At 34.6% G+C, this 13693-nt stretch overlaps 1 protein-coding gene across 3 annotated transcripts in view; it reads left to right on the forward strand.

Moving 5' to 3' along the window:
• Window positions 1–5180: 5180 nt before the first annotated feature.
• Window positions 5181–13693, forward strand: part of gss (glutathione synthetase) — a 52967-nt gene continuing 44454 nt past the window's right edge. For all 3 annotated transcript variants that reach the window (XM_039734964.1, XM_039734962.1, XM_039734963.1), the window contains exons 1-3: window positions 5181–5361; window positions 7843–7987; window positions 11804–11949. In XM_039734964.1, coding sequence (XP_039590898.1) covers window positions 7853–7987; window positions 11804–11949 — 281 coding nt within the window. In that variant the 5' untranslated portion in view covers window positions 5181–5361; window positions 7843–7852. The remainder of the gene's footprint in view (window positions 5362–7842; window positions 7988–11803; window positions 11950–13693) is intronic.

A 13693-nucleotide genomic window follows, 5' to 3' on the forward strand; every position in this document is an offset into this window, starting at 1 on the left:
TCAAGTCAGAAGATTTCTTTATTTTTACATTTTCTTCTTTTATAGTGATTTTGGTGTGTGTTCAGACTATAGTGTATGTATATATCTATTTATTTAGCATTTTTTATTTACAGAGCTCTTTTAAAAAGCCATATTTCCTCCTGGGGACAAATAAAGCTCTGTCAGTCATATAGAGGAGTATTAGTATCTCTGAGCATCTGTTTACTGTAAATATACAGTATATGGCATATGCAATAAAAAAAATTGAAAACAAACAGTGCATACTATAGTCAAAAGGTATGCAAGGAGATTCATACAATAAGTGCTCATATATGAATACAGTAAACCCTATCTGCTTGTTAAATGTTGATTTTTATCACTAAAACAGTCTGATGCTGTAAACATAGTGTTTAGTTTTAGAATGCAAAGGGCAGTACCTAAAAATCATAGCAATTTATAAGATTTACTTCTTTTCATGAAAAGGAAACTAAAAATTGAGGGTCATAAAAATAATATTGCATGTTCAATGCACAAAATATGTATATAAAAAAAGCACACAATATGACATGTAATAATGGGCCAAATTATTAAAACTGAGCACTCATAGTTTAAAGTTGCTCTTTCAGTCTTGTGCTGTTGTGCCACCTTTGGTCTGGTCTCAGTGTTGCAAGTCCAATCTAAATAGTTACCTGTTAACATATGAAGTTAATGTTGTAAAGGTAGCTCCAGCACATTTCTTTTTACATATATCTTTGCTGATTTTTGATGGCTATGGTTCTCATCAGCCTTAATGACCAGTCCTCAGAACCAGCAATATCTTTCACAAGAAAACATATGCAATTGCAATTTCAAATTCAACAGTTTGGCAGAAGGCATACATCATTTAAACATTTAGCAAAGGATACTACTATATAAAACAAGAATAATACCTGTAACAGGAAAACACAGCAGTAGATTGGGAAATTTGGCTTATTTAAGATGAAATCTTGGAAAGTCTTAACTTTGAGTTTATAATGTAGTTTGTATGAATGTTTTTAATGAAGATTTTCTCTTGCACATTTATTAATGTGATATGCAAAAGGCCTCCCTATTATAACTGCCAGGCGAGAAGAGAAATCATTTTCTTGTCAATGTTGTTAACATGGCATTAAATTCTACAGTAGATTGCACAGATATCACAAAAGCAGGTAGAGCTAGATTATGAGTTTAGTCAAGTGACTTCAAATGAAAATAGAAATATATTGTATTATATATATGCTATGTGGCACTAACATATTTTCATTTGAACATTTTTGGTGTTAGTGGAGCAACTTCTCCGGTTTCCCAACTATGTACCATTGATTATTTCTTTTGTATTTGTTGGTCTCTTTTTCTCAGATTGCGACTTATGAGCGTGGCGTGTTCAGAGTATTGCAATTGTGCATACCTGGAGTGTGCATGAAACAAAACTGTGATTTCTAAGCACTCAAATTATGAAAAACCCAGATGTACATGGAGTAACAGGAAATTGCATGGTGGAGAAATTTGTGAAAAATGTCAACCAATTGCACCAGATTTTTTTTTATTATTATTCCACTATGTAGATGTTATAAATGTTTATCATTTCCATAGGAATAACCTAGTAGGGCCTTAAAGGCCCACCACAAGATTTAGAAGTGTTCTTCCATTATTTAATAAATGAAAAAACACTCATGTTCCTTACCATCAAGAACTTTTGCAGTGATATGCACATACTACAACTGAGCCTAGTATGTGGTATAATTAAATAAATCCATCCATGTATTGCCAAACTTAATTAACCCAGTTTAGGGCTGTAAGAATAACAGAATAGAACTGGGAAATCTATTTTAGTCGCAATAATTAAAAAAAAAAGTTTGAAGTGGCTAAGAGGAGGAAAGCTACACACTATAATGTTTACTTAACATAGTCTATAAAAGAAACATTTGCCCAAGATAAATTTTACAGTTATTCCAGACCGTACTTTACTCAATAATATGTTCCAGGAATTGTCTGTTGTCTAACATCAAAATAATAACCACATTTGAATCAAAGAGGTTGTTATAGTGGTTGGTTATGTTGCTTCACACATCCAGTGTCCCGAATTTAAACTCTCTGCCCCATAGCAGTTTGTGTGGAGTTTGCCTGCTCATGTCCATAAAGGTTTTTCTCTAAACACTACAGTTTGCATTTCATATTCCAAAGTGGTGTGTTTTAGGTCAAATTCTAAACTGGCACAATGTGAAAGTAGGTATGTGAGTGAGTGGGTCTTGCAATAAATGTGCCCAGTCCAGAGTTTATTACTGTCTTATACTAAATATTACTGGTATAGGCTATTGGCCCCTATAGCCAGTTAACAGATTAAGCAAGTTTGAGAGTGTTATGTAATTTTATGTTAGGACACAACAAAGGCCAGGTAAACAGAACTTCCAGTAGGTGGTATTCCTGATTATACCTTCCATTTATTTCATCCATTAGAGAAAAACAATGAAAAGATCATTCACTCAAATGTTTGAGCACTACACAGGTGCCACTTAATGTGGGAAATTGCACTGCATGAACCTTAAGTAGATAGATAGATAGATAGATAGATACTTTAAGGGAATAATAAAATATCTATCTATCTATCTATCTATCTATCTATCTATCTATCTATCTATCTATCTATCTATCTATCTATCTATCTACTTCAAAATGCACCTCATGAACCTTTGCCAAATTCACCTTTGTACCTCCTGCAAAATGTGCAATATATTCTGAGCAAACAATTCTGATATAATGATGATGTTAAAAATGTACCTGCTAACTCTGTTTTTCATTTTTGTCAAAGTAGTACAATACAGTACATATATATGTTTAAAAAATAGATGCAGTTGCATATTAAATACTTTATTGAGTACTTAAACTTCCCATCAAATACAAAAAGCAAAGGATATAAAAGAAAAACACCAAGAAGTAGGGGTGGTGCAGTGGCAGCGCTGCTGCCTCACAGTGAGGAGAACTCGGTTTGCTTCCCGGGTCCTCCCTGTGTGGAGTTTGCATGTTCTCCCCGTGTCTGCATGGCTGTGCTCCGGTTTCCTCCCACAGTCCAAAGACATGCAGGTTAGGTGCATTGGCGATCCTCAATTGTCCCTCGTGTGTGCTTGGTGTGTGTGTCCTGTGGTGGGCTGTCGCCTTGCCTGAACTTTGTTCCTGCCCTGTGCTGGCTGGGATTGGCTCCAGCAGACCCCCGTGACCCTGTGTTGAGATATAGCGGGTTGGAAAATGACTGAATGACCAAGAAGTATCAATTTAAGAAACTAAAATGGCTAGAAGGTTTATAGCAATTAAGTATCATCAATTGTTGCTTTAAAGAACACAAACAGCTACGAGACACTGAAACATTTTTGAGTTCTTCCACATTCAGTAAATGTAATTGTTTCTGATTTTAACTACCACAAAACATCTTTTCTGAGTGGTGCAGAGTGAGAATGCGAGTTTAGCTTTGTAAAGTTATTATGATAAGAGTGGCCATTAAGTGATGGCATATCGTATGGTCTATCATAGGATGAGACTTTGTGGTAACCCCAATACTTCCCAAAAGGTGCATAAAGACATCTTTAAACACAGGCCATAGCCAGGTTATGTAGCCAAGGAACAAAGGTGATTAATGAAAACTCTCAGTGGTAGACATATGACAGTTTATTTTTACAGTAAAGTGTGCGATACAGTATACAGTTCTGAAATTGATGTATAGGGTGGTCCAGATCTAATTATGCAATTTTCATTACGCTATAACTTATTAAGTTTATTACATAGAGGATTCACAAAAAATAATTTTTGTTTCCGATACATGGCAAGCGCAAGCACCTGCCTTGCATTCCAAAATAGCGGGGAGACGGTTGTCAGTTGAACAGCAGGTGCAATGTGTTTGCCCTTTTCTCGATAACGGGCAATGATTCCGCGGTGCATTGCATTAAAAGTTGCATAATTAGATCTGGACCACCCAGTATATTGTTTTGAGCTGACTTCCAATTGAGAGGTAAGGATCTAATTTTAACATGTTTCTATATAAAATATTACTAAGTGGAAATACATAGGACATTTCCTTCATCAGTAATGTTACTTTGCAGTAAACACTCTGCTGTCAGTAACAGGGGAGGTTTAGGAAAGTGAGCAATTATATATTCCTTTTAGTAAAATCCTTGACAAGAAAAAATTGACTGCATTTAAAACTATTTTATTAAAATATTCAAGTGTATTACTGATATGTAAGAGTCTAAAGGTTGTAAATTACACTAACAAAAGGGGTTCATTTCAGATATTGAATGGCTAAGACAACATAAATGTACTAGAATGAAGTCTGTTCATCCACAGTACTAAATACATGAATTCCGTGTCTTTGGGGCAATTTGTGAGCCAAGTTCTTCGAGAAGTTTAGTGTCTACATGAAAACACAGTGTATAAAAGTTTCAACAGGAATAACAATTTTTAGTGTCTGTGCAGAAAAGGAATTGTTACAAAAATGTTAAAATGGTGTGCTGAACGACGGTGCACAGGCCTAATAAAAGATGTAAGGGAACGATTATGGATTCGGAACATCACAAACTAACCATCCTGTTATCTCTGGTCGCTATATACAATAGGAACTGGCAAAATACTACGGTCAAAAAGTATATCAGATACTATAGTAAAAATATTTTTTTCGTTTAACTTGGCACTGTGTGAAAACTATTTTCTGAACTATATTACCGTTCAATTCCTTTCAAAGATCTGCTTTCTCTATAAGCACGCTCGCTTGTTTCTGAGTTAAGAGGAATAATTTGCTAATCAGTCCATGCAATGTTGTATTCAGATAATGGACGTACGACATTACATATTGTTTCTGAGGTAAATTTTTCGACCTTTATGACGTCATATTTGCAGGACTCCAGTATAAAGATGCCCATATGAACAATCCAAGTTCCGTAAAACCAACCAGTCACGATGACTTTACATTTCAAAACAAAAAGACAACCATTCCGATGACTCTGCACAATTCTCGTATGGTTTTGCCCCATTACAATTTCCAATTGGAAAATTATTGACAGTGTGTACCGTTTAATAACCAATCGAATTTCTCTCAGCCCTCTGATTGGGTGGGACTTATGCTTTCTTTATGCAAAAGCCATCCTTCAGGGACCTAGGTTAGCATGTGACTGAAGACATCCAATTATATGTCTGTGTATGTTGGGGGTGTGGCCATATTAGTTTTAACTAGTTGACTTAGATGTCGGGGGAAGAAACAATTCAAAAGGCTTTATTTAGCAGGAATTTACTTAATAAAGTGGACTCACATTTATTAAAGGTAGCGACAAGAACGTCTTCGTTTAACTAAATTGATAGGCGTCGCACAGAAACCCTAAGGTAAGATCTATTAGTCAATCCCAGATCCGGAAATGATTGCTTATTAAATTGAATAGATGAGATGTCTGTCTTGCCGAGTAAGAGACAGAATGGTAGCGCAGTGATTAGTGCTGCTGATTCATGGCTAATGATCAATCTTTGCACGAGAGGTGTTTCCACAGTACATCCACAATGACCTTTAAATTAGGTTAACTGTGGCAAACGTAAATTTGTAACAATGTAAATAAATACGTATATGGGCGCAATGATAGGCTGTTGTACCTTGACCAATTCCCACCTTGCGCTTTGTACTGTACTCCTGGAAAATATTTTTTGCGGACTTGACAACACGTACTCCTTAACACGTGCAAATAACTCCTACATTATAGTTTGCTTTTGCAAAAGAACATCCAGGAACAATTTCCAATGGTTTATCTGTTTTAGACGTAAATTAGTTTTTTGCTTTGAAAAGTTGAACAAAGAATCTAGATTTGAACAGCGCTTTTTGCAGTTTTGCAAAACGAAACTTAATCAGCCCCAACTGGTTTATTGATATATAAAAAAAAAATTATACTCCATTTCAGTTGGAGGAAGGCTAGATGTTTTGAGCCTAGGGCATATTTAGAATTTATTCTACTTGTCTCAAGGTATTGTTTCAGTGTTGGAAATTTCTTTTTGAGTTTCCCTAACAGTTGGTGATAGCAGGCTCCCCTATATCGGTTTATGCTCAGCTCCCCGTTTGTCCTTTATTTCTGATAGTGTTACAGTTTATCACCACTATGAAGTAATGTACTTCAGTACATGTACATGAAGTAATGTGTTGTAGTTTCTAATTGTTAGGGAGTGTTCCCATTTTTTTATACAATAGAAAGAAGAAGTACGAGATTGAAGTTTGGCAAACCAAAATACAGATGTGTCATGGAGAGTTACACACCTTTAATGATCTGGTGTTTTTTATTTATTTATTTTTGAGCTGCAGCCTGCATTGCAACAAATTAGGGTGCCACTGTTTTCAAACCTTCAATTAGAAATGTCAACGTATTTATCTGAGGCAGCTTTATGTGAATGAATCAGAAGGCTGAAGTCCTTCAAGTGCTTTAAGTTTAATGAAGTATCGCATGGTGAAAGTGCTTGATCTTTGATAATGGTTTTTGTGTAAGCAAGGGAAAATCTAAGATCTAGAATTTATCTTCTGAATTATATTTATGAAGTGCAAGATTATTGTAACCATGTGGTTCAACTTTAGACCCCCTGTGGCGTGTCCTTACTGTTGAGAAATTAAATGACCTAGCTGATGAACTGTAGGAGAATTTATTTAGTCCTGGTAACTGGGTGAGGTAGCGCTATCACTGCATCATAGTAAGCTTACATACTGTATTGAGCACAGCTCAATATTGTGTGGCAAGATTGCTGGTGGAAATGGGATGGTGTGAACTCAAAGGCACATGATGCATGCCATTGCCATTTGATCAAAGAAATGATGATCTTCAAGAAACATGATATTAGGCCACATGGTTTATATAAAAAAAAAAAATTAAATTGGCTTTGCCTCTGCCTGTTTGAAAAAGCACATTCATTACTCTGGAAATTCAGATATCCTTATTTTGCTCTCTTATGAGGACCAGGCAGTAGTTTCTTCAACTGATGTTTTAGTGGTTTTCTGTTTGATTGTTTAAGCAGCACATATTGCAAAATACAGTACAACAACATGTGTTCTTTAGGGATCTCCTGTTCATTGAAGTTTGTGGAAAATGTTTACATGTGAAATGTTGTTTGTTATTATTAACTGGTGGCTCTATTGGACTTCAAAATTGTTTTTGTACCAACATCTTCCAAATGAAGCAACTCTCTGTATAACATTTGGCTTAGACTGACATTGTTTTATTCATTCTCTCTCTGAATCTGAATATCCCATTTTGATAAGCAGGTACAGTGACTATCTTAGCACTTTCAGGTACAAGGAAGAGACTAAATACTAACAGGTATCATAGTTCAGTGTGTGCACTCACTTATACTACTACACATGTTCTTGCTGGGATAGTTTAGTTTTGCCATTCAACCAAATATGCATGTTTATATGTAGAAAGAAGTCACTGTGCCCAGAACAAAATGTACAGTGCCACGGGGAACCTGCTTACTTCATTCAGGAGGTTCATTTGAATCTAGGAGTCCAGACCTTTGAATTAGCAACATTAGTAAGTTTGTCATTATAGTGAGAGTAGTGACTCAAATTTGACATGAAATGAGTGGGTATGTGTGTTAAAGAATGGTGACCTGGCTAAGGTTGATTTCTTGTACCTTATGCTGTTTGAGGTAGGCTTCATTTTCCTGCATCCTGAATTTATTCAAGCCAGCTCAAGAAATGAATGAATGTATGGATGAATGGTTGAATTAACTACTTCAGGACTTGGCAAAAAATAAGTGAAGCATCATAACAATCTCAAACCTATTTCAAGGTCATGTGGTAGTAAGTGCTAATTAAAATCTAAATTTGATTTATAGAGAACGTTTCATGGCTTGCTCATTAGGCCTGGGTGAAAAATTTACAGACAGAGCTCTTTTGGAGCAGTTAGCGCTGGTGGCAAAGGATGCAGCTGCTTTACATGGTGTCATCATGAGGACGAAAGAAGATCCTAATTCATCAGAGGTATTGTGAAGCCAGTTTCTGTTTCTAAGATTCCAGTGTAGTATCTTGTCCAACTCTGATTTATTTACTAGCAAAATAATTCCCTATTTGTGTAATTCAATAAGTTGCAATGTTGGTGTATATTAAGGATGTGGTGTTAATGATTATACAAACTATAGCAAAGGATTCAATTTTGCTTTTTTTGTTCACATTGTAGGGATCATTATATATTTTGCAAATGATAAAACCACATATTGGATCTTTGCCTTGTTATTTATTAGAAAATGTTTTACTTTGGGGCTACAATCTTGATGTCACTTAACTAACCATCTAGAACCTTTGAATATAAAGCTGATGAGTATTTTGCATATGTCATGGGACACCTGCAAGGATGTACAATCCAAAATTGCACAAGTATTGGAGCAGGTAATGAAGATGCAGCTCATTTTAACCATTGGGCCTCGACAGTTCAGCCTGACATACTGTAGTTACAATTTCAGAATGTTTAATCAGGCATTTATACATTTAGAAAAGCTATTAATGATAAATGAGACATATTATTGGGACAGATTTATGATCACTGTGTACAACTGTTGATTTCGCTTTGTTTACAACAAAGACGCCCATAAAATGTTCAAAATTAATTAATTGGTTTTTAACTGTAGCATTTGTTTGCTTTTTATGCATATCTAGGGAGTAAAAGTTCAAAAGTCCTACTACATACTTTTTACGTTACGTTACGTACGTTAAGCATATTTACAGCTTCCAAGAAAAATAATATATCAAAGCTTTCAGAGAAATATATTAGTTGTAATAAATGAAGGCTGAGGACTGAGTTAACATCATGCCTATACATTAGAAATTCAGTATTTTTGAAGCCTACCTTAAGACCAGGTCACACTACACGATTTCTCTAGCAAATTTTTTCTCAGTTGCAGATTTCATTTACTTAATTTTAGTGTGTTGGGCACAGTTCCAACATACTCCCATGATTCTCAGTTGTGTAATTTGACATTCCCAGCTGCTCAATCTAACCGGTCTGTAAGTTGATTCTTTCTTAGGTTATAAGGGTGGATGTGAGAGTTGACAACCAATGAGCACACACCCAGCAGTAAACTTCATACAAAGCAGCCACATGGAAACAGGTCATATTGGAAATTGTGGCTGAACTCGCTGTTGCAGGAAATGATTTGTATAGCAGTCAAACTAGCACGTTGTTGGCTGACAAAAAAAAGTGACAAGCTTGTGATACTTTTCAGATATGAAAATGTGCTGGAAAGCTGCCACAGAGTCATTTATTGATAATCCTGGATTTTCTCATCTTGCAGTTGGGCCTCATCAGCACAAGAAGTCATCAAGTTTTACATCTGACTAGAAGTCATGTAATATGAGGCTGGCTTAAGTTTGTGGTTTTTAATTTTAAAACTGTCAATGGAGTTAGCAGTTAAAGAGGGAAGACAAACTAAGACAAAGCATAACAATTACAATAAGGCGCCATGCATATAACTGCATGAACTCCAAATAAAAAGCCAAATGCTGAACCTCTCAGTTCTACTGATTTTGGTTTTTCTATTTTAACATGCTTTTAAGTTGTAAATTGTTGCATTCTCAATACAGTACATTTGAGAAGACTGTTTAGACAATTTTCTTTTCAAAGGCTAAGCGTATATGAAGAGTTTGCGTTACATTTGCATGCATATTTCATCTAACAAAAAATGTAAAATATGATCAATGAATTTTTGTTTATAAAATGTCTTTCATAGAGGTACTATAGATTGAAATAATGTCTCTTCATTCAGTACTAGCCCACCTTTCACCAGTAATGTGTGTTAACAAATGCAAAAAAAAGTGACAAGCTTGTGATACTTTGCAAATATGAAAATGTGCTGGAAAGCTGACACAGAGTCATTTATTGGTCATCCTGGAATTTCTCGTCCTGCAATCGGGCCTCATCAGCACAAGAAGTCATCAAGTTTTACATCCCCTCTGACTAGAAGTCATGTAATATGAGGCTAGCTTAAGTTTGTGGTTTTTAATTTTAAAACTGTCAATGGAGTTAGCAGTTAAAGAAGGAAGACAAACTAAGACAGCATAACAATTACAATAAGGCACCATGCATAGAACTGTATGAACTCAAAATAAAAAGCCCAATGCTGAACCTTTGAGTTCTATTGATTTTTGTTTTTCTATGTTAACATGCTTTTAAGTTGTAAATTGTCGAATTCTCAATACATTTGAGAAAAATGTGTAAGTAATTTTTTTTTCATAGGCTAAGGGTATACAGTGCATCCGGAAAGCATTCACAGCGCATCACTTTTTTCACATTTTGTTATGTGGAAAGAATAGGTGTGTCAAGCTTGTGGCATCATATTCAAAAACACTTGAGGCTGTAATTGCTGCCAAAGGTGCATCGACAAAGTATTGAGCAAAGGCTGTGAATACTTATGTACATGTGATTTCTCAGTTTTTTTATTTTTAATAAATTTGCAAAAACCTCAAGTAACCTTTTTTCATGTTGTCATTATTGGGTGTTGTGTGTAGAATTCTGAGGAAAAAAATGAATTTAATCAATTTTGGAATAAGGCTGTAACATAACAAAATGTGGAAAAAGTGATGTGCTGTGAATACTTTCTGGATGCACTGTATGAAAAGTTTGCGTTACATTTGCATGCATATTTCATCTAACAAAAATGTAAAATATAATCAATGAGTTTTTGTTTATAAAATGTCTGTCATAGACTGAAATATATATGATTGAAATAATGGCTGTTCATTCAGCACTAGTCCACCTTTCACCAGTAATGTGTGTTAACAAATGCAGACATATTTTTAACCCCATTACTCCAAAGAGGCTGATATTTTATAATTAAACCTTAATATATGGTATGATGGGCAATTATCTTGGTTAGAATGGAGTTTATTTTTCATTCATTTTCAACTTAAGCTTTGACCACCTACATGTGTATACCTGTTATACAACCAATGTCATCTGACACTTCGCATTTCCCTATATGCAGTTATATTTTTTTATTTTATTTTTTTAACCAAACCTGCATGAATAATCTGATGCTATGATAGGAATCTGAATTATTTTCCTTTTCCTTTTGTACTTAATGTGAGGGCTGATTTTTGTATGAATTCTTTATCACATTTTTTACAGCATGGCTAATTCTGTGTTGTTGTTTATTTGCCTGACTTAAATGCATAATACACTTTTTTATTTTAAAAAACACAAGTCAGTTTCACACATAGACTAAAACAATACAAAAAAACACAAGTAAACAAGTGCTCTGAGATGTACAAAAATAAATAAATGGGATTTTGTGTTTGCAGTGGAAGCAGCTGCCATTTTTCCTTAAATGAATACATATTTTTTTTCCTCCTATACTTTCTTCTTTCTTTTTGTTAGCCTATCCTATACTTGATAATAGACAGAGGTACAGTGCCACACTTTATCACACTACTGTTATATGATAATAGTAACGGTATTCCTTCTTTAGAGTCTTTGGACTGATCATTTGGGCTATATACTCAGTGCAGCATAAAGCTCCATTTTCACAAGCAATGTTTAGATTAATTTGGGGAGGGTGACTGCAGAGTGATGCTGCACAATGGAAACTAAATGAATACTGAGATTAACCTGGTAATTTGTAGATATTGCCTACATACAGTTAAGATAAGAAATAATTGTTTTTTTAGATCATCCAAAGAAAAGAGTAACTAAAATAGAATGAAGTAAAAGGCAAAAAAATTGTTCTGCTTCAGCTCAGAAATATCCCAGTTATTTATTGGTCTTTACATATTTTGCTACTATAAACTCTTTATTATTTTTTTCAGGTTGTAAGCTATGCTCCATTTACACTTTTCCCATCCCCCATTCCTAAATCCATATTTGAACAGGCCAGACTTGTACAGAAGGACTTTAATCTGTTGGTGGACAAGGTTAGTCGGGACAGCACATTTCTGGAGCAAGCTCTTGCCAGGTATGTCCAGAAGTGTAACATGTCATTTTGATACCTAACCTGAGTTAAAATACTGTTTTTGTGGTCTTGTTAACCTTGTTGCTTTAAGCAATGTCTGGTATAGGCCATTTGACTGAAATTCGTGGTGTAGCGAAAAAGAGAAGTGACACTTCAGACCCTATTTATAGGATCTTTTAACATAAGTACATAACCAAAAATTCTAAAGTAAGATAATATTCCTTAAACATGCCCATTATTTCATCCATTCTTTAGTTCAGTCTTAAATGTCACCACCACTCAATCAGATAGTAAAAGAAGAACAATACCTTCTCTGCATTTGGTTTATTAATGTTTTGTTTCCTGTGTGAAAAAGTCAAGTACAAGCAGTTGAGTGCTTGATTGACATGCCACAAGCAAATCACTACAAATGTTGCATGAAAATCTTTTGTACATTGTCACACACGTGCACATGCGAGGCAGCTAAAGGGCTCGAAGGATGGTAATTCCACACCAGACCAGGGGGTGGCTGCCCCAACTCTTTTTTTTATGTCACTTGTCTCATCTTTGACAACTTATATTAGTTTCAAGGACAGAACCATACTTTGTTCAAGAAAGCCAACATGAATCAAAATCACATCTTAGACTACCTCAAAAGCATGTTTAATAATACTTAGTTATATGCTTTACAGTATAAACTTAAATTAAGATCAGTGTTTGAATGTGAAAGAAGTGTAAGATAGAGATATAGAATCTGTCACAGTTCAGACTTAAGTACAATATAAAGTATGGCTTAATTTTAATGTTCTAACAATGTTTAAAAATATGTTTTAATCTTAATTATGCTACATATTGGTGAAAATATAATTTTTAAAATGAAGTGAAGTGAATAAGGATGAATGTCTAAACAGACAGGAATATGGTATTGCTTTTCCAGTATGTTTTTACTTTCTTATTTGCTAAAGAAAACATAATAGAAGTGCTGGTAGTTTTGCCCTACGAGATAAAGCAGAAATGTAAGATTTAATGTCTAGATCTAATGGATAATACTATGAAAAAAAACAACTAACATTCTTTTTGTAATCCAATACATCTTCCAGAAAACATTTTCAGTGATCAGTTATGTTATGAAAAAGACTTTAGTGCTTGTTTGAAGGTTTTAATATTAGATTATATGGTATAACTATGCCCCAGTCTGTATTTTTTTTAATTTATAACTTAATTTAATTTTATTTAATTTCTATCTCTCTATTTATTTTTGCTCATACCAGGGTTGCCTCAAATGATCAATTACAGCCAACAGTGCAGGTCACAAATATCATAACACAACAGAACTAGCTTTAGACTAGTTAAACAGGTTGTGGTGGGGCTGTAAGCAAAGCATTTCATTCACATTTTACATTTTAAGGGAAAATTACCTACCAACTATTCTGCAAGTAACAGCAAGTAATAATTTATGAAATGCACTGAAACCATGTAAAAATGCTGGCAAAACACCCCAAGGCTGCCTTCATCTAATGATGGGAGATTTTAGGAGGGTCAGCTTTTCTGGGCGATCTCTTGAAGCTTAACTTCCCTACATTAATTCCAAATTGAACTGAGTTAATGCAATTTAAATTGAGATTAAGATTTAAATTCTAATTCAATGTATACATTTTATCTATACATTTTTATTTTTATTCTGTTAATATTCCAGTTGTGAGATTTCTTTGCAGAATTTAGCACATTTAATTGTGGATGTATTTACGTGTTGTTTCTCCCTTGACTT

The sequence above is a fragment of the Polypterus senegalus genome, chromosome 14 (genome assembly GCF_016835505.1).
Source record: "Polypterus senegalus isolate Bchr_013 chromosome 14, ASM1683550v1, whole genome shotgun sequence".
NCBI lineage: Eukaryota > Metazoa > Chordata > Cladistia > Polypteriformes > Polypteridae > Polypterus > Polypterus senegalus.